Source organism: Panthera uncia, chromosome B1 (assembly GCF_023721935.1).
Source record: "Panthera uncia isolate 11264 chromosome B1, Puncia_PCG_1.0, whole genome shotgun sequence".
Classification (NCBI taxonomy): domain Eukaryota; kingdom Metazoa; phylum Chordata; class Mammalia; order Carnivora; family Felidae; genus Panthera; species Panthera uncia.
In genome coordinates this window covers 115,821,896-115,844,889 of record NC_064811.1, presented here as the reverse complement: position 1 = coordinate 115,844,889, position 22,994 = coordinate 115,821,896, and the positions used below count along the sequence as shown (strand labels likewise).

Below are 22,994 nucleotides of genomic sequence, written 5' to 3'. Positions count from 1 at the left end.
CTGACCTTGATTCACAGTAATAATTTTAAGAGATTTAAAAATTTATAGGAAGCATATTTAAGCTGCCTGTGTTCTTACGATTAAAATGTGACACACACACAATGCCTCTTCCATATGAGAAATGTGTAACCTTGTCATGAATCCATTAAAATAAAAACAAATTATTTTAGAAGGCTAAGATAAAAAGAAAATGAAGTGATTACCTGATAATCTGTGTGGCAATGAATCAGAATTCCTTTTCAGAAAAGTTTCATTAAAATTCTTTGGATTTGTTGCTCCAAAAAGACGATTCATTTCTTGTTTTAATACTGTCCTAACTGTATCAGGTAAATCTTTACTTTCACACACTGCTGAACAAATTAAAAACAAAATTCTATTAGCAGTTAGATACTTTGATATGATTTGCAGAAGTAAAGAAATTACTTGATGAGGCCAATGAAACAAAGCAATTACATGTAAAGACTAAATGAACCTACTTATAATTCAACATGTAAAGAGCTTACCATATAAATGTAAAAAAATGTGTATCAGGAAAATAATCTAATAATTTTTCTAACAGCATTAAAAGACATTTCACTGATAAATGATTCATATCCAGAAAAATAAAACAAAACAAAACAGAAAACAAAACAAAATAACAAAAGATGTAGTTCCATAGTCTTCTAAGCTCTTAGGGGCTGGCCCCCTCAACTTTAAAACAAATCTATATAAAGTAGGGCTCTGATGGCACCCACCTGATAAATAATGTCACAGCAATTATGCAGTACGGAAGACAAGAGGATTTTCTTCACCTTCTCCATATTCTATACCCAAGTAAGGCATTACAAAATTCATTAATTTTAAAAGAAAACCTGACTGACTTCATTGACCTTTATTTGCAAGGGCTACATAAATTTAGTTATCACTATATAATAAACTCCAAAGGACCACCAAAGTATTTTCCTATAATGAATACACTCTGATAATCATATTCCCAGGCCTTGGGATTCAGAGATGGAAAAGCTGAACCCCTAACCTCTCTGACTGAATGTTAGTATGCTTTTTTCATTACTATTTTGGTATAGACAGACAGTTTGAAGCTTTGAGCCAGAAAGACCTGGGTATGGATCTAGGCTTGAACAAGTCACAACCTCTCTGAACTTATTTCTTGATCCGTAAAACCGAGGAGCTATCTAACCTAAAAGGATCACAGTAAGGAAAAGTTACATTTAAAAAAAAAAATTGTTTTAACATTTATTTATTATTGAGAGACAGACAGACACAGAGCGTGAGCAGGGGAGGGGCAGACACAGAATCCGAAGCAGGCTCCAGGCTCTCAGCTGTCTGCACAGAGCACGACGCGGGGCTCGAACTCACAAATTGCAAGATCATGACCTGAGCCGAAGTCTGTCACCTAACCCAACTGAGCCACCCAGGTGCCCCAGAAAAGTTACATTTTTTAAAGTTAATTATATAATAGCTAAATATATAATTCAATAAAGTGCAGTTATTATTTTTGTTATAGATTGAAAATATATTTTCCTCATGGTTAGGAACTATGGTGGTCGCTTAAAATGTGGACAACCACCATTTGTATTGCTGAATATGTATCCTATATACATAAATTACTATGTGAAGCAAAAGTTTCATGGAATACTAACCTTAATTTTGTGCCATGCATTCTGGTATTTTCTACTCTATTCTTTTTTTTTTTAAGAGTGAGAGAGAGTGAGAGAGCGTTGAGTGGGCAGGGGAAAGGGGCAGAGGGGAAGAGGGAGAGAGAGGGAGGGAGGGAGGGAAAGGAGGGGTGAGGGAGGGAGAGGGAGAGGGAGAGGGAGAGGGAGAGGGAGGGAGAGAGAGGGAGAGGGAGGGAGGGAGGGAGGGAGAGAGAGAGAGAGAGAGAGAGAGAGAGAGAGAGAGAGAGAATATCTCAGGCAGGCTGCACCCTCAGCACAGAGCCCAACTGGGGGCTTGATCCCAGGACCCTGGGATCATGATCTGAGCTGAAATCAAAAGTCCAACACTCAACCGAGCCACCCAGGTGCCCCTCTGCTCTATAGTATATTTCTATATTAGGTTTTCAAATGGTAGTAATGGCCCACTAAATTGCTTTTATTGTCTCACTAATGGATCACTACACCAAGTTTAAACACACTGAACTCTTGAGTGGTAAACATCTCTGAAATATTCTACACATAATTAGTAACTGAATAACTGATCGATGTGTCCTTTGTTAAATAGCATTTCTTCTATCATTCTATTGAATTGGGTGGTTCAAATAAATGAGTTATTAAGGAATTTTGCTTAATCTCCATTATGGCTGTACTTGTAACTTGGTTTTGGCAACTTATCAACAGATTTCAAGGAGCGCAGGAGTGCAGAGCAAACAGAAAAGTTGGTAAAATAGATTATAGCCAATCACAATGACTATTATATCAAAAAAACACAGGTTTTCTAAAAAAATGTTATATCCATGGGCCTTACTGGTTTGAATGAAGTGCTTTCGGGACACTATATGCAGATGGGAAAGTAACTGTATAGTTACATTATAGTTGGTTATAAGTGGACGCTAAGCTTTTCGTGTTTTTTATTACCTTCATTAATTTGTTTTCCTCAGATTAAAATAATCCCCCAGAAAAATCGAAATTGCTTTAAGAAAAAAAAAAAGCCCACACAATTAAAAACAAATATATATATTCAGGATGTATAAAGAAGAAATATTTATATAACTCCGAACTTCCACTAATAGCTATTTCCAAAAACATTTCCTCCCCAAGTCACAAAATGTTTGAGGCTGATTGTTAGCTCCCCTACACTATGTAGATTGGCACTATAATTTCCAGGAAGATACTAATTTAAAAAAAAAATTCAACTGCAGTAAGACTCAGCAAGTTGTATGAATTCTGTGTAATGCAATTATTACCTATGTCTTTCAGGAAAGGGGCAACCTCATGCATCCCAGGTCTACTAGGTAAGCTTTTATTACTAAAAATTAGTAGGGGATGAACCAATCTAAAAGTCCTTGGAAAGTGACTAAAATGAACAAAAAAATATTGAGGTCTCAGGAAAATAAAAAATCTGAGACTACTGAATTAGTTTCCTTGTTACCTTATGATGCAATAGTAAGTCTTGTGAATCAAGGAAAAATAATAATTGAGGGAAGGGGAATAAAACTTTTTATGAGAGGCTTCTGAATCCTCTGACATCCTAAAATTAAAATAATGTTTGGTTCATGCTCTGAGCTTATTAGCAGACTGGATTAATTTAGTAATTGTCAATGGTTAAAAGTTGCATTGAAAAAGGGGTAGATTCTTAGCCAAAAGAATTTCTCTGGATTCCTAGGCTAGCTCCCTGTTTTGTTAATAATTTGGGTAGAAAATGCTCATATTCTGTGCAAGATAATGACTACTCACTACTAGGCTCTAAAGCACAACCTACTAAGTGATTACCATTCAAAAGGGTAAAATAGATTAAATAAGAGGATCAACAAAGCTTTTAGGGGAGAAATACATAAGCACAGAAGAAAAATAATCTGCAGATAAAAGGAAGAAATGGGTTTGTACAAATGAGAGAAGAAAAGATGTAAGATTCACTGTAGATCAAGGTGACCAAACAGTGATTCTTTTTAAAAGCATGTAAGGGAATAATAAACAACTGAATCCCTAAGCTCCTTTTACTTAGTACCAAGAAGAAATGTAGTTTAAGTTGCTTTAAGTCCTACAACTTTAAGAAAAAGTGAAAAATTTGAAAAGGGCACATACCAAATCATCCTCATAATTAAAAAGGGGAGAGGAAGATTGACGTATATGGTAAATTAGTTTAGGCAGCAGATACTAATTACACTGGTAGTATAACATCATTCTGAAGATTTGGAAGGGTATTCATAACCCGGCTAAAATGAATATTTACTCAGAGAAGTTTCTATAATAAAATAGGTGTCAAGGCACCGTTTTTTTCCCATATTCCCCAAGAAGGTGTTGTAAGGGTTTCTTTGTAAAGAAGCAGTTAGTAAAATATAACTTGACATGACAAATGTGTTCTTGAAAAATTACTTCAAAGTTAAATCTTATTTTAAAACTACCAAAGCTATCAGTTTTATTAAAGGAAACTTGTGGGGTATATCAAAGATGCCCCTACTCTGGGTGTCTGTGGTTGCACAAATACTTTTACATACTACACAACTGTACCCAAATTCTTGAAGGCCTTTTAAAGACAGTGCATCTTTATCACTCCAAATTATCACTGCTTTAATGCCTAAATTTAGTCAAAATAAGGATTACTTTGTTACTCTTCCAGACAATGTCTGGAAGCTATGGATACAGCTAACAGCTAACTAAATAATTCTAACTCTTACATCAGGACCATTCTGCCTTGTTCTTCTGAAGCATTTTAGTTCCTAATATAACTGTTCTAAGACAACAGTCATATGTTCATCAATCCACATACTTACTATAAGCAAATACATTTAAATATGCCACTTTTAATTCATATTTCAGAGGGAAGTCTCCAAATCCATAAGACTTCTATATATTATTTTACTACTACATTTTAGGAAAGAGTTGATTATACAAGAACAAAGTGTTCATGTTAATTTTGAGAATAATTTTAGTGCACTCCATCCTAAGCAAGAATGGATTTAAGACCATTACTCCTGGCCTTAATTTTCGGACTCATGACTTCAAACAAATTTTAATATGAAAACACTAGAAAGAAATTTCTCTATTTTCTCTAAGAATAGCAATTCCTTCTTCTATTTTATGAGGTGGTTATGTTATTTTTTACTTTCAGAATTAAAAACACTGAAAAACAGTTCAGTGTCTATAACAGGAATCATTTTTTTTTTGACAGGCATAAATATACTTTAAATAAGGATTTACTTTTTCTTAGAAGTCAAAACAAGGTTTGTGTTTTTATTTTTTTAATGTTTATTAATTTTTGAGAGGGAGAGAGACAGAGAACGAGCAGAGGAGGGGCAGAGAAAGAGGGAGAGACAGAATCCGAAGCAGGCTCCAGGCTGTGAGCTGTCAGCACAGAGTCTGACGTGTGGCTCAAACCCACGGACCACAAGATTATGACCTGAGCCAAAGTTGGACTCTTAACTGACTGAGCCACCCAGGCACCCCCAAAACAACTTTCTTCATCAGGAGGACAATTAAACATTTTTCAAAAGACTGACTGGGATGCCTGGTTTAATCTCATTATTCCCAGGTATGTATGGATTCATATGTGGCTGAGTATTTAGCAATGAGACAGGTAACTTAATAGTATTTGCAGACTGTTCTATTAAAAATTCAATTTCCCTTCTCTATTCACTTAAAAATCAAACCACCACCACCACTTGACTACAGGAGTACTTTAAATTTCAAGCTCTTGTGGTAGCAGAAAGAACAGTATGAAAACCTGAGCTGTCATTCCTGCTTCATTACTAATTATTTATGTTACCTTGAATAAGTCATTTAATCTTTTAGGGTCCCATATTTCTCAACTATTATTAAAATGAAAAACAATTAGCATAACGTTCTACCTTTTACTCTCTAAAATTCTATAGTTCTACTTTATGTTAGAAGTAGTATATGGATCTTATTGTGAAAATATCTGAAAAGTACAATGATTGTCTTAAAGTTCTTTTAAACCTGTATTTATTAACAAAAATTTTATGACAAAGAATTCTGAAGACAGATAAATAAGGAGACAGCTAGTCAATTTCAAAGAGATTCTTCAATTTTAGAACAATTTACTAAACGCTTTACATAACGAATATGATTCACAATTTCAACTTACGTGTTAACTTTTTAGAAACAGAAACAAAGGTGATTCTCAAATATCTGGACTAAACAATCCTATTATCAAAATCAAGTAACATTTCTAGCCTTAAAATAAATACCTTCATCACAAAGAAAAGAACCCTGCTTTTCCCCTTAGCTAAGTTAATACCCAACAGCTTTAAAATGATTAAGTTTATGACAAGCTTATATAGATCACTTATACAGTCACTAGCAACTACTATAACCAAATACTTAAGTAATGGAAAACAAAAACATACCAGTACTAAAGAGTCGAATCATACACTCATGAAGCCAGGGATGACTAGAATCAATAGCAAATGCCCTCTTTACTGATTGTAGCATCAAAAGAAATTTTTCTATAAAAAGAAAAAGTAAGATATATTTTGATCATTTGATAAAATAAGATGCCCTCCTTTGGAAGATTAAGATCTTACAAATAGAGAAACTAATTTAGAGTCAACCACATTTGAACTGCAACGTAAGTGAAGCAAATGATTTCCTCAGATTAGCAACATTAGCTAATGATTTCCACACAATATTCTTTTAAGAAAAAAGGTTTTATGAAGTACAAAAAAATTAGATAGCATTCAATAGGAACAAAATTTGAAGCCATTTCACTTCTTAACCTCCTTTAATCAGAATAAAGGGATCTTCTGCACTACTTATAAATCTTGATTGTTTATATTTGAATCTCCTTTCTTGGGTTTTGTGACATGTGAAATGGTTTCCCTCCTATCTGTCCTCTCCTATCAATCCCTGGCTCCTCTTTCTCCTCAAAAGGTACAGTATTTACCAAGTTTATTATTTTCAGTGATTTCTAAGCTCTCTCTATACTATCCCCATACTCACACCCCATGTTTCACCAGCTTTAGTAGTGTTTCCACCTGTTCCATGGAAATTTCACCTGAATACTTACTGAACTTCCAAGTCTCATCTATAACTACCTCCTCTTTGTTACGACTTCCCTAATTTGGTACCGTTCTCCAAATAACAAAATTCAAACCTCCAGGCTCCTCTGACATTTTTCTCTTACCCAACACTCAAAAAGCTAACAACACTGCCATACCCTTTACTACCCATTTCACACAACAATGAAATCCAACAGCTGAAGAGCCCTTCAGAGGTCTTTAGAACACAACCAAGAAGCCAACTGAATGGAATTTAGATTCCCCTTCCTCACTTCAAGCAGAACAACTTTTTTATACTTCGGTATTCCATTTAAGAATATTTGTTAAAAAGGAAGTTATAATTAACTGTTCTTTAAAAGTTTCTAAATTACTTGACTATTTACTAAAGTTTATTTTCTAAATTTTGGAAAACAGAATTATAACAAAACACTGTAATCACTCAATCCATCAAGAGACCTTCTGTTATTTTTTAAATCTATTTCTTCCTGGGCTTTTTTCTATATTACATATTCATGTAAATATCTTAATAAAAATTAAAATCAAACTATAGCTTTTTGTCCTATTTTCAAGCAATGCTATATGAGAACCTTTCCCATTAATTACCTTTGATAAACAGGATTTTTAAATGGAAACTCGATAGGGGCACCATTTTCCATCTCTTTAAGTAGAACGTAAGTTACACTGCTTGGAGCAACAATCTTCTGTCAGAGCTTATTAACCAAGTTCTTTTTCCTTCCCTTAATGATATACTTAGTTTTTTTTCAATGAACCACTTGGATTACAGCAATTCAATTCCACAAAATCAGTATCTATATGTAGTTGAGGCATTCTAAACAAGACAACCAAGACCCTTCATTTATTTTCTATCTGGTTTGGGCAATACAGAAACCTCTACATTATTTACACATACTTGTGTTTTCTTAAAGCATCCTCTTCCTTTCTATCCAGCTCTTCTTTTAGAAATGATTCATCCTTCAAGATACACCTTAAGCGCCACATCTTGTAACAATAGCTAATAAAAACCAACATTTATTCAATGCTTACTGTGTATCAGGCACTAATCTAAGCTCTATGTCATTAACTTTATTCACACAAGTACACGGCAATTACTACATATGACCTTAATCCTAGTTATGGATGTTCATCTATTGTTGATTTTAATGTCCTAGAAGAGATAATAGTATCATTATACCTCCCCACAACATCTTGCACAGGTAGCACGCATTTCTGTGAGGAAGCTGCATTGGCAAAAAATCCTACACTGGTAAAGCTACTGGACTTGGGTGACTATATCTAAGAAATACAGTGATCAATTTTATCAGGGCCACTATCCCCTAATTGCCTACCTTTCCTAAAGTAAATCTCAAAGGCAAAAAGATGCGTTTCTATCTTGTTCTTCACCAAGTTCTTCAACGGTGTTAAAAATTTAATAGCTTCTTCCAATGGAGTTTCAACCTAACAAAAATAAAAGATATTATACAAATGGAAGCAAGATGGAGGGGTATGATGTTATTCTCTCCATTAAAAACACTTTCTGGTTTTTTATTGTTGTTGTTTTGGTAAAAATCACTTACCCATTACCCAGAAATACTGTCATATTTTAACCTCCCATAGTCTAAAGGAAGGGGATTTTGAACTCTAGAACTCTTTGCTGGTTTTTAACCACAGATATTACATTATCTCTAAATAGAAACTATCCAACAAGTAAAGATGAAGATAAAACAGAACCAGGGAAAGACAGACAGTGAGATAAACAGGTAAGATAATTGGGGTGGGGTTGGGGGGATGGGAACCGAGGAGAGATGTTAAATAGGATAAAGAGGGGTAAGAATGAGATGTGGAGAATATTACAGAATGAGTCAACGTTCTTTTTAAACTCAAAGTGAAGTACAATCAAGCTATTAAAAAAAAAAAAAAGATTCCATCTTGCATTGTTCTAATAATACAAATTCTATAGAATTCATCTTTATTCCAATGCCATGCTAATGGGGAGATGGCATGTGAAAATATTTATACTTATAGAACTCTGTCTCTACCACCCTTTAGTAATTATATAAATGTCATATTAATTACATACGTGTAATCATTACTGGGCAGGTATAATGTTTACTACATAATTGTGCTATTGTTACACTTCTAGACTGAGTATTTAGACAAGATTCTTCTCTGTAGACCAAGCTGTGGGTGGGGAACAATACCATATTTATCAGAAAGGCACTGAATATCTGTGCCTGTTTGTCTTGTCTCATGACAGAGGCAGTGACAATTTATCCTTGATGGAATCTGGATTTGCCATACCTGTCTAACGTGCCTCTTCTAATTGTGTTTCACCGACACAGTTTGTGGCTAAGGAAATGATTTCACAGTATTAAAAAGGAAAAAAAAGTTGAACAAAAAAGTGATGTCTATGAGATTTGCTGTATACTACTAGCATGTAAAGCAGCTGGCATTATTCTGAAAGATATGTGCTCTGAACAAGAAATCAATATATGGCATTGTCACTCTAATAGCTGTAGATACCAGGAGACGGGGGAAAGAGGGGCCCTCAGAAGTATGCCTTTCTCACACATTTTTAATATTTTGCTTATCTTATTCCCATGATTCTATGTCCTATTGAGTTGGAATTTGTGATATACAGGGAAGAAATGTCTACCAAGGAAGGTAAAAAACTGGAAACTGAAATTGTAATGGAGCTGTATCAAGCTTGAAATGAAGACTGCTGTACTGATCAGGGCAATTTATCACCAGGGAGATATGGCTGCTGTTAACAAAATGGATACAAGGAATATAGGGCAGCTGAGTCATACAAACATTATACTTACTGAAATCAAGTTTTTGAACTTGGAAAAAGAAAAGGGAAATTCTGCCTGCATTTCTAATAAGTGAGAATACATGCCTCCACAGGAGATCTGGATCTGAAATTCCTACATGTTTCCTTGTGCCTTACTTGCATAGGGAAGATTTTGTTAGGCTAAATCTAAGTGCTTAAACATATGTCCATAACCACAATAAAGCTAACTACATTCTACATTCATATACACAAAATGAAGTATAGGGTTATATACACAAAAGCCTATCAACAGGGATGAGTTCTAAAATCAGTGCTTAAGATCAGGAGAAAAAAAAAAAAAATCAACAGAACTACCCTTGAAAATTCCTAAAGTTGTAAAGACAGACAGACATATATATATCTCATTAATTTGCATTATATATATATGAAAACCATATATTAGGTACCAAAATCCTAATCCCTGTAGCAAAATGTTCTCACTAGGAGAAGATGCACACAGAAACTGACAGGGACTAAACAAATGGTAGTTATACTTCTATCATACTTAGTTAGGGTCCTATGTTCACTGAGTGGAATACTGGATGAAATTGCTAGAAATTATGCATACTCATTTGTTTCTCAAAAAAAAAATTACATCCAGTACCTGCTCTGGCAGCACATATATTAAAAAACTACAAGTCATGAAGATTTGAATTTACTTAAGTTAAAGAAATGTACACTGGGACTGCGTTGTGTTGACGGGCAATATAAGAGATCTGCAAGGGTGGTTTGATCACATGCAATTTTTAAATTTATAAACTGATGTGAAGTCTAATCCACGTTACACTACGTTATATAGGAGTACGTCTCCCTATGCTCCCAGCATAGCAACAAAAAGCTTGAAACTATTATACCTTATACAGCCAGAATATTAAGGACACACTGATAAAGAACATGTGTGTATACAGAAGGAAAAAATAGTCCAGCTGAGGTAAGTACTGACTGAAGGTGAGGAGGGACACAGGATGGGTGGCACATGAGGGAACTCAAAAATAACAATTTATTGCCTCATGATACGCTGGAGAAACTTCAGGTTTATACTCAGTTAACTAAATATTAAACTCACTCACTAAACCTTTTCCTATTTTCCTTACCTGGAATTACCGCTAACTTAACGATGCTTCTACTTCATATCATATATATAAAATCCTGAATGACACTAAATATACCACTTATCACATGAAGAATGATAAAATATAGGATCACAAAAAATCACAATCTATAGACTGTAGATCCACACTTGGCAGGCAGCATTTAAAAGAGTCTACAATGCCATACCTTGTTATGATGGCTTGGTATAATCTGGTGCTGCCACCACACTGGGGATATAAGTGTGGATGCTATTAGAAGGGGGCATCCTGGCGGCAGTTATCCTAGGAAGAGAAGGGTGTTATGTGCCCAACAAGCAAGAGAAGTATATATTAAACAGCACCCCAGATCAGGGTGCCTTCCACTGGGCTCCTTCCAAATAAAGCACTTTCTGTAGGAATTATTTTCTTCTGAGACTCTACAACCCTATATAGCTATTAATAATTAGACTATAACTTGACATCTGGTCCAAAAGCAGCCATGATAAGCTGGACACAAGAAAAACTCAAGTCAAAAATAAAAGGAAAACCCAGTAAGGAGGCCTGGAATGCGAGCATAAGAATTCTGCTCTGTGGGATTACCCTTTATCAGACAAGGACTAAACAAGCCAGACAGATCCTCTCTTTAAAAAGTATAATGTGAGATATGAAGTGTTACAAAGAAAAAAGTCATTAAGGAAAGTCAAGGGAAAGAATGGTGCTGGCAGACAAGTTAGTGGTGGTAGTAATAAAGAAAGCTGAGGTATAAAGATGGAGGGCCCTTAAAGTTGATATTATCCCTGAATAACTGCAACTCTCCATGAGGCCTAAAAGGTCCATTTTCTGTGCTTCCTCCCTATTCTGTATATTTTTCCAATAAGCACCCAACAATAAAAAGTAGTATCTTTGTTCCTAAAATAGTTACACAATTATTTGTGAAAAGATGTCAATATATCCTTTGAAATCCAAGCCAGATTTCTTAAATAGCAACACTGCTATGAGATATTACTGTCCATCTGCTCTGGTATAATCCTAAAACTATTTTCCAACTCTATTTACTAAGTATTATAATTTTTCTTCATTATAGAGCAGTTGATTTTGATTTTTTTAGTTACTAGCGAGGCTAATACTGAACTCTAGGGCAATGCGCTCACTATTATTTACTGCTTTAACATAATAAATTATGCAATTATTTTCACATGGAGTAGGTGAATGTCAAGAGCCAGGAGTACACAGGTACATTACTAATCAAAATGGTTTGTGTGACAGTGAATACCTTGGTTTCAGCTTAATGGTTAAAAATGGCACATGTGATTTTGGCCTGGGGGAAAATATTTGGGAACTTTAAAGACATTAGGTTCAAATAGCAAAGTTCAATAAATAAGGACTGTAAACTGACACATGAATGAGAAATATACATATACACTCACTTTTTAACAAGCTCAATTTGGTCTCTAGATATAAAAAGTTGCATGTTACCACTTGTAACAGATGCTACATTCTCTACACATATAGTTCCTTTCTTTAATCCTCACATCTCTGCCTAGTAGGGATTTTTACTAGTCCCATTTTATAGATGAGAAAATCATCAGAGAGGTTAGACAAAGTGTCCAAACACACAATGAAGTGTACATGCTGATATGTGGACCCAGATCAGAATGACTCAAAAGCCAAAACTTTCCACTATACCATACTAGATTACTCTGGATCAGGATCATTACTACAAGTTTTAAATGTGAAGTATGATCAGAGAGAGAGAGAGAGAGAGAGACAGAGAGAGAGAGAGACAGAGAGAGAGAGAGAGACAGAGACAGAGAGAGAGAGAGAGACAGAGAGAGAGAGGAGGCTAAAAATTAAAATTTTTCACTCAAATAATAATCAAATTGGTTGAATAAGACCATATTAAATGGTAATAGCTGTCATGAAATTTCACTAAATTGTGCTAAACTCTTTATTAAGTACCTTGGCCAGTTTCTCAGGGATAAGTTCTTCTTTGGGACCTCCAATTTCTTCATCATCATCATCCTTTTTCTTTTTCTGATTTCTCTGCTGCTTTTCTTTTTCTGCATTTTTTTTCTCTTCTTCTATCTGGGCTTTCTTTTGAGCTCTTCTTTGTTTATTACGTAGCTTCTTTAGCTCTTTGTCAGACATGTTTGCTGTAGGCAATAAGTGTTAATTAATTAAAAGCATATAAATCAGGTTAGTAATGATCAATCACTAATTTAATATTCTCACTAAAACTCTCATAAAAAATATTACATGTTAGGCGGGCCTGGGTGGCTCAGTCGGTTAAGCCTCTGACTTCAGCTCAGGTCATGATCTCAAGGAACATGAGTTCGAGCCCTGCATCAGGCTCTGTGCTGACAGCTCAGAGCCTGGAGCTTGCTTCAGATTCTGAGTCCCTCTCTCTTTGCCCCCCCCCCCCCCCCCTCTCTCTCTCAAAAATAAATATTAAAAATTTTTTAAAAATATTAAATGTTATGTGTTCATATGCCTATGTGTATCTAGCCCTTTAACAGTTCCACACATGTAGAGAATACTGTAACCTCTTTAAAAATTTTTTTTGAAAACAGGTGGAGACCTGGTGCTGCAACCATGGCAAAACATAAAAAAGTATACAAGTTCATCCAACAATATTAAACTAGTTGCAATTCTAGAAATGTTCATATTTCTATGGCTTTGGACTATGCTTTTTCTTAGTTATGCCCCTCTAACCTTGTCAGTTATTCATTCTCTATTCTGTGCTGCCACTATGACATATATTTTGCTTGTAACAATACTTTGTTTATACAGGTGTTTCTCTTTTAGACTGTGAACTCCTTGGTGGAAGAGACTGTGTCTTCCTCATAATCTTTGTATTCTCAGGGCCTAGCAGAATATACAGAAAACACGCAAGTATTTGTTGACGGAACAATGAATAACTATAAGATAAATTAATAATTTGACACTGAAAATTAACAATAGCTCTTGAGTATAAACTATGGATGTCTCAAAAGACAGCCTGGAAATCACTGATAAATACGTAATAATGAAGTAAAAACTCTATACTATTTAGTCTTCAAGCAGTAAATCTGAATGCTACATGTACAATTGGTATTTACTTGGTAATACTTGTTGATACCAAGAAATGAAAAAAGTCATTCTAAAATATACCACCACTGTGGTGACTTTAAAATATGCCCATAAATTGGGGCGCCTGGGTGGCACAGTCGGTTAAGTGGCCGACTTCGGCTCAGGTCATGAGCTCGCGGTCCGTAAGTTCGAGCCCTGCATCGGGCTCTGTGCTGACAGCTCAGAGCCTGGAGCCTGTTTCAGATTCTGTGTCTCCCTCTCTCTGACCCTCCCCCGTTCATGCTCTGTCTCTCTCTGTGTCAAAAATAAATAAATGTTAAAAAAAAATTTTTTTTAAATATGCCCATAAATTCTTTCCTTCAAAAGGCAGAACCTATTTCCCCGCTTCCCTTAATTGTAGGCTATACTCACTGACGCACTTCTAACACACGGAATGTGCTAGAAATCAAAGTATATGACATCCAAGATCAGAACATAAAAGCACTGTGGACTGCTCCTTGCTTTCTCTTGGACAACTCAGAAGAAACCAACTGCCATGTTGTGAAGATAGCCAAACAACTTTACGGAAAGACCCATGTGGCCAAGAAAAGGCTTCTGGGTATGAGACGAAGCCATCTTGGAAGCAGATTCTCCAACTCAAGTCAACCCCTCAGATGCCCTGGCTGTCTTGACTTCAACCTCCTGAAAGACCCCTACATCTTTCAAAATCATACAGCTAAGTGACTTCTGAATTCCTGAGCCACAGGAACTCTGATATAATAAATGTTTGTTATTTAAAGCTATGTGTAAGCAATAGCAGCAACAGATAACCAAGGCAGATTTTGGTACCTGGAAGGGGGATGCTGCTGCAATAAAAACCTAAAATGTAGAACTGGTTTTGGTTCCATAGAGTGGCAAAAGGTGGAAAGACTTGGAGAAAAGCATTAATGGAAGCTCAAAGAACCCTACCTAGACTATTAACAGAACCAATTTTGAAGAGGCTGCAAGTTGATTTTGAAGAGACATGTTATAGTCATGTAGAGGCAGAAAGTTAAGTAACATTTATAAAATCTATCAAATGAACCAGGTGATCTAGTTAGGGGTATTTCCAGACCAAAAAAAAAAAAAAAAAAAAAAAGGTAGTTAAGGAGGCATCTGATTCCTCTTTCAGCTTGTAATAAAAATGCAAGAAAAAGAAACAAATGGAACAAGGATTTAACGGTTCTGAAAATTCTCAGCCTCTCCAGAAATGGCTACTGAGCAAAGATCAAATTCAGAGAACTGCCAAGAAAGCATGTCAACAGGGAAAGTAGAGTTTGGCTTTAAAATCTTTTAAGACTCAGGGGTGCCGAGGTGGCTCAGTTGGTTAAGCATCCGACTATTGATCTTGGTCCAGGTCCTATGTTGGGCTCCATGCTGGGTATGGAGCCTACTAAAGACAAGGAAGGGAGGGAGATTCCTTTAAGGCTTAGAACTCAGAAAGATGGTGCCTCAGTTACTAGTCACCCCAAAATTTTAAGGGTATGAGTCACAGATCCTCTCAAACAACAGAGCTTCTAAGAAACTTAAGGGTGGTATCCTCTCAGTGCTCAAGGTAGACAAAGATATTTGTGCATGTGGATTCTAATAAGACTCACAAAAGATCCCTAAAAGTTTTAAGAGAATTAGATGGGTAGAAACAGCAAATCTGGACTGAAAGGAATGGAGATAGTGTTAAATGAAAAGACCTCCCAAATTTTGGAAGCAGACTGGAAAACTACTAAGGTGCAAACAAATGTTAACTATCAATTAATTAATTTTTAAAAAGTAATCTATACACCCAACATGGGGCTTGAACCCATGACTCCAAGATCAAGAGTCACAAGCTTTTCCAACTGAGCCAACCAGGCATCCTGCAAATGCTATCTTTTAAGAACAAGAAAAGATGATACAGAAGGTGGAACCAAGAACCCAGAACATAGAACCAAGAGCCATAAGAGAAGTATTCCTACATTGTGAGTCCTAATCCTGTACCCAACTGGACTTGAGAACTAACCAGTCACTCTTGTGTACCTCTCATTCCTCCCTCATCACCCCTTTCTGAATAAGAATATCAACAGTGGGTACCCTATTCCTCTGCCATCAATTTATACTGAATATGTGGTTGATACAGGATTTCATATCAAGAACTATGCTTGAAGAGCTATACTAACTATACTGAAGAACCATATTCAAGAACCCTTATCAGCACCTGCACCTCATTTATATGTAACATTCTGGACTCTGAGCCAATGCTGTAATGGAATGAGACTTTTGAAGGCCTTGGGAGGGGCAAGTGTATTTTGCATTTAAGAATAATATAAATAATTTGTGTCCTGATTGTAGAACATGGCAGTTAAAAATATATCTACAAATTGTTTCATTCTTCTCCCACTCAAATATAGTTTATACTCGGTAATCCACTGCTACCAATTAGAATGTGAAGGAAGTAATGGAATGTTGTGTCGAGAGAACAGAACATTAAAAATGTTGTGGCTTCTTCGTTGCCCTCTCACGGCTAGCTTGATGAACTCAAGAAACTCTCTAGAGAGACTGACATATTATGGCCACCTGCCAAAAGCCATGCAAGTGAGCCATCTAGGAAATGAATCTTCTAGTCTTAGTTAAGCTTTCGGATGACTGTAGCCCCAGCCAACATCTCAACTACAACTTTGTAAGAGACCCTAAGCTGGGCCCACCTAGAGGCTACTAAATTCCTAAACTATAGAAATAATTATTTTAAGCTGCTAAATTTAGGAATATTATGTGGCAATAGATAACCACCATCAGAACAAATACAGACTTGTTTCTCTTTTCCCTAGTAAAGAAGCCCTTACTACTGAAAAAGAAAATTTCAAACAAGGATGAAAACTTACATTCTGGAAACAAAAGACTATAAATGAGCAGCCACAAAAATGCTGACCTTTTAATGACTGGTACAGTAATTGCTACCACTTGCATCCTGACTACACACTAGATACCATCCCTACATTATTTTATTTAATGTCCTTAATAATCTCATGGATTAGAGTCTATTATTTTATGTATAAGAAAACTGAGGTTTCAGAGGAAAAACAATAACTCAAGTAATAATAAAAGGCACAGCAAGGATTTAAATCCACTTCACTCTCATTCCAAGTTCTGGGCTGTTTCTTTCCATTATGCTATACTGGGGGTCAGCAATCATTTTCTATAATGAGCCAGATACTAAATACTTTCAGATCTCTGGTGCAACTAAACTCAGCTCTTGTAGCACAAAATTAGCCATAGAGAATATATAAATGAATAGGCTCAGCTGTGTCCCAATAAAACTTCATTTATCAAATCAAACTGCAGTACGGATCTGCCCACTGGCTAGTTTGTGACCTTATTCTATATTATCTGCCACTGCCTTGAAAGGACCCATGTAGTTAATAATAATAGAGTTGCCATACAAAAATAGGAAAGGAATAACTACATAAGAAATTAATATAGAAATTAATTCAAATCCTATTTCACTTAATGTAGCACTAACTTATCTGGATAAGCATTGTCTAAATTTTACAAGAATTACCTATGACTTATGTTAACATAATAGAGGCTCAGAATTTCAGCTCAAGAGAAACCAGAGAAGAATTCTCCTATGCTAGAATATTGCACTATCTCTTAAATAAAACTGTGTGTAGGGGCACCTCGGTGGCTCAGTGAGTTAAGCATCCAACTTTGGCTCAGGTTATGATCTCATGGTCTGTGAGTTCGAGCCCTATGTCGGGCTCTGTGCTGATAGCTCGGAGCCTGGAGCCAGCTTCAGATTCTATGTTTCCCTTTCTCTTTGCCCCTCCCCTGCTCTCTGTCCCACTGCCTCTCTCTCTCAAAAATAAACATTAAAAAAAAAAAAACTATTTAAAAAATTGTGTGCACGTATGTGTGTGCACATACACATGAATGCATGGCAAATAACATCTGAACCTAGAGTATCCAGCCAAATCAACATTCACACAAGAAAGCAAAATAAATCTGGCCACATAAAGACTGTAGGTTTACTAAAAGATAAAACATAAAAAGTGAAAAATAACTTCTCAACCAAATAAAGGGTAACTACCACATATTTGTTACAAATAGCAAGCTTTACGGTGGATGGACCATGAGAAACATTATGTCTAAAGATAAAGAAGGCAGCAAGCACACTACTGTTTCTGTTAGCAGTTTCTGCCACCCTCACCAGTGCAGTAAAGCAAGAAAAAGATAGGAATAAATTCTGAAAGAAACCAAACTAATGTTTACAGATTAACATAATAGCTTACATAGAAAATTTTTTAAAAATCAACTGAAAAAACAACTAAACCTAATATCAGAGTTCAATAAGGATACCAACTTGACAAAAATTATAATATTCATTTAGAGTACTGTTAACAGATGGGGTGCCTGGGTGGCTCAGTTGGTTGAGCTTCCAACTTCGGCTCAGGTCATGATCTTGTGGTTCATGACTTCGAGCCCCACATTGGGCTCACTGTTCTCAGTGTGCAACCCGTTTCAGATCCTCTCTCCCCCTTTCTCCGCCCCTACCCTGCTTGTACTCTCAAAAATAAATAAACATTAAAAAAATTTTCAGAATACTGTAATGGAAAAAAAGACATGGAGAGATAATGCTAGTAACAAATTCACCAAAGTTATCGGGCAATTAAATAGAAGATACAATGCATTCTAGTATGCAAAGACTTAATAATAATTGTTTAAGATATCCCCACCCCAAACAGTAATCTATACCTTAAATGTGATTCAAATTAAAAATTCCAAAAGAAACTTTCTGGCATCAAGCTAATCATACAGTTCACATATAAGCAAAAATTTGCATGTAAAGGCAAGAAAATTCTAAAGACATAGTATTAGATTAAGAGACAGATAAGAACAGAAAACTGAATACTGATGTCAATATCACAATCTTAACGTCTGTATAGTAAGTTTTGATGTTGTGTTAGAACCAGACACCATATCCACAATTCACTACATCACAGTTTAATATTTTGTTTGTTTATTTGTTTATTTATTTATTTGAAGGAGAGGTTGGGAGACAGAGAGAGAGAGACAGAGAGAGACAGAGAGAATATCTTAAGCAGGCTCCATGCTCAGCACAGAGACATCGCAGGTGGGCCTCGATCCCATGACTCTGATATCATGACCTGAGTTGAAATCAAGAGCCAGACGCTGAACTCACTGAGCCACCCATGCGCCACTTTATTTAGTTTCAAAGATTTTATTTTTAAGTAATCTCCACACCCAACGTGGGGCTTGAACTCATAACCCCAAGATCAAGAGTCGTATGCTCCACAAACTGAGCAGCCAGGGTCACCTAAAGATGGCATTTTAAATAAGCAGAGAATATGACAACTTATCAATAAATATTGTTGAGGAATCAGCAGTCTACTTGCAGGTAATAAGCTACCTTCTACCTCACAACAGTATATAAAAATTAACTCCAGGTGATTAACAAATTGTAAACAGAACAGAACAATTGTTATAAGAAAACACAGAAGATATTTATGAATATATTTTAAATTCTGAAGTAGAAAAGCCTTTTTATGAAAGACCTAGAAGTCACAAAAGATTAAAGAAATCTTATCTCATAAAAACTAATACTTTTACATAATAAAAGATACCCACCATAAAGACCTAAATAAAACAGGAAGAAAATTTCTGCAATATATAAATAAGAATTAAAGTCCTGACTATGTAGAAAACTTCTATAAGCCAAGAAGTTGAAAACTAAAATGGGAAAAGATAATCCAAAAACCAAATAATCCAATGAAGAAATGGGCAAAAGACATGTATAGACACTTCTCCAAAGAAAACATTCAGATGACCAACAGACACATGAAAAAATGCTCAACATCACTCATCATCAGGGAAATACACATCAAAACCACAATGAGATACCACCTCACACCAGTCAGAATAGCTAAAATTAACAACTCAGGCAACAACAGATGTTGGCAAGGATGCAGAGAAAGAGAATCTCTTTAGCGCTGTTGGTAGGAATGCAAACTGGTGCAGCCACTCTGGAAAATAGTATGGAGGTTCCTCAAAAAACTAAAAAATAAACTACCCTACGACCCAGCTATTGCACTACTAGGCATTTACCCATGGGATACAGCTGTGCTGTTTCGAAGAGACACATGCACCCCCATGTTTATAGCAGGACTATCAACAACAGCCAAAGTATGGAAAGAGCCCAAATGTCCATCAATGGATGAATGGATAAAGAAAATGTGGTGTGTACACACACACACAATGGAGTATTACTCAGTAATCAAAAAGAATGAAATCTTGCCATTTGCAACTACGTGGATGGAACTAGAGGGTATTATGCTAAGCAAAATTAGAGAAAGACATGTATCATATGACTTCACTCATATGAGGATTTTAAGATAAATAACAAAAATGTAAAGAATGGATAATTTTCTGTGTTAGCAATAAAATAAAAGATAATCTCACAATACAGTGTGGCAATAAAAACTGACGAACCTCTTAAGAAAGGCAATTTGACACTAGTTCAAATTTTCATACTCTTTAACCGAGTAATTTCCACTTCTAACAATCCATGCTAAATAAACATGTGCAAAATGATGTACAAGGATTTACTATAGCACTGTAACAGTGGGGGGAAAAACACACAAAGGTTCCCACATAGCCCTTAAATGACTGATAATTGTAGTAAGTTTATGCCCAGACGTGGAGCAACACTATGAAAAATAAAAAGTCTAAGTTGCAGAATACCAGGGATAATATGACTCATTTATGAAGCTAAGAAAATAAAACAAATGAAAACCAAACAATCTCAAAGAACTGCTCTGAAACGTGTGTGTAGAGTTTACATACACATAAATGTAATTGTGCACAAAGGAAACGGAACGCTTTAAACGGATAATCTAAAAGAAGATGACCTACAGGTAAGAGAACAGTGAAAGGAAATTTTCGTATTTGTTAGTACATTTCTGAACTGTTTTAACTTTGTATAATTAAGAGTTAATTGTATATTATTTGTATAATTTGAAGAGAAAGGCAGGAGGAGTGAACAGAAAGAAGTCAGTGAACAAAAGAAGTCAGAGGACAATAACTCTCAGAATCAACAGTTAACTGTTCCATAGATTCTTACTGGCATTTTCTAGTTGAAGCAACAAGTAGAGAGAGTCAAGTGAAATCTGTACGAGGGTTTCAATGTGTGATTTTAGAAAGTTCTTAAGGGTTCCTAGGCAATAGGAAGTAAAATTTAACAACAAATTAACAAAATGATTCTCCTTAGCAGGAAGAAGGATACAGAAAACAACCAACCATAACTTCAGAAGAATAAACTCAGGACTGAATAATAACATCCTGACACACTTCTTACACCCCATCTCCTGTAACATTTTTGCCACAAATTAAGTCACAAAATATCTGGATGTACAATTAATTTATATCCTTCTACATGCCTCTTTCATTTTCATTGAAATTCTTCCCCAAATAATTATCTAAGGAATACTATACATCTGACATCATGGCAGAAAAATAGCACTTTAAAAACTGTCCAAATGATAAATCACTAGGCAATTTTACTAGTTTAATTCCAAGCTGGCTTTTAATAATTTTTTTTTTTTTTTTTTTTTTTTTTGAGAGACAGCAAGCAAGCATGCACATGCACTCACAAGTGCACGAGCGGGGAAGGGGCAGAAAGGAAGAGAGAATCTTAAGCAGGCTCCAAGCCCGCACAGAGCCCAATGCAGGGCTCTATCCTATGACCATGAGATCATGACCCAAGCAGTAATCAAGGGATGCTTAACTGACTGAACCACCTAGGTGCCCCATCCAAGCTGGCTTTTAATGTTCAAGCAATATTTGCCTCTCAGTAGGTTAATTATAAATAACTATTAAAAAGAAGAAGAACTAGATACACTGACAGGCAACACTAATGATACAGTTAGCAATTTATAGTATCATAGTTAGCAATTTACAGTACTGGGTAAACCAGTTATTAAATGTTAAACTCATGAGATTCAACTTCTTAAAAGCTAATGACCAGTTACAAATTAAATTCTTGCTTTTCAAAGTATAAACAGTATTTTTCTTTCGTTGCATAGAGAAATTCACAAACGTCCATCATCATTTTCTAAGCATGTATAACATCTTCCCACAGGTGCTTAATAAAAAGCTCAAGAAAAATCTAAACTACACAAAAATATAAATATACATACACATATCACAGCAAACAATAAGAAATCTTTGAATATTATACCTGTATCAGCTTCATGTTCTTTATTCTCATCTGTTAGGGGGTTGTCATGAAGCTTCAAATAGATCTCTATAGCAATTCTTGCTGCTTTGAAGTAAAATGGATGCTGTCGAAGTACATCTTCTAGTTTTAATAAGTCCACATATGATCTAAGGGTAATCTTCCTCATACAGTAAGTATGAAAGTCAAACTGGTCGTCAGTGATTTCTATAAAATGCTAACAAAATCATCTTTTTTATTATATTGAAGTATAACAATGTCAAAAAAAGCTATAGAAATCAAACTTTTAGATTTACTGGTTTCCTATCCATGAAAAAATTAATAAATTAAAAAATATTACATATTACAATCATCCAGTATAAATAAATACTTTCCATATCAAATAAGCAAATACAAGTGACCATCCCCTAGCACAGTATATGGCAAACACCAGGCAATGAATTATTTACTAAATGAAAAGGAAGCACAATCATTTGAAACATATATACTTATTCCTTCTTTAACCATACTTAAATAAAGCTAACATGACAAACATTATTAGTATACATAATGATGCAACAGATTTACACACTAAACATTCAGTTTTTATATTCAGAATGACCTGCGAAGATTATAGTATATAGTATTTGGTAATTTTTCTGAAAATACAAATCTGAGTCCTACGCAATGTTATGTTGGTATGCAAGAGAGAAACCAATTAGTGAAGTAAGTCGAGCAACCACAACCTAGCTCATTTCAACTAAGTTCTGCGGTTCTCGACTTGATAAGAGAAAAAGCATGAAATTATATAAATTATCTTTATCTGTGAAAAACACAAAAAAGGAAAGCCAACCACTAGTGATACAAATGAATCAGAAGTGAAGAGGACTAAGAAAACAATGAATTTATCAAAAAAATGAGGAATGACATAGGCTACAGAAATACCGTAAAAAGACTTCAAAACTTGTACCTTATGAGTATCAAGAGTGTATTGCATCACCAATCAACCCCCAGTTTCTAAGATACCTTAATGAGCTGTGTATTACTGAAGATACAGCAGCAATTTGAAAGAAACATTCAAAAATCAGTAAGAACATAACAAGATGCAAACTCTCCAAATTTTTTACATGA

At 35.3% G+C, this 22,994-nt stretch overlaps 1 protein-coding gene across 2 annotated transcripts in view; it reads right to left on the bottom strand.

Annotated features, from left to right (window-relative positions):
- The window catches only part of NAA15 (N-alpha-acetyltransferase 15, NatA auxiliary subunit), an 84,020-nt gene that overhangs the window by 5,543 nt on the left and 55,483 nt on the right, over nt 1–22,994 (bottom strand). Inside the window, exons 14-18 of one of the 2 annotated variants that reach the window (XM_049632165.1) lie at nt 21,888–22,101; nt 12,533–12,726; nt 8,020–8,128; nt 6,023–6,121; nt 204–347 (exon numbers count right to left, since the gene is read on the bottom strand). In XM_049632165.1, coding sequence (XP_049488122.1) covers nt 204–347; nt 6,023–6,121; nt 8,020–8,128; nt 12,533–12,726; nt 21,888–22,101 — 760 coding nt within the window. Of the gene's footprint in view, nt 1–203; nt 351–6,022; nt 6,122–8,019; nt 8,129–12,532; nt 12,727–21,887; nt 22,102–22,994 lie in introns of both variants that reach the window. The other variant, XM_049632164.1, reaches the window with a different exon arrangement.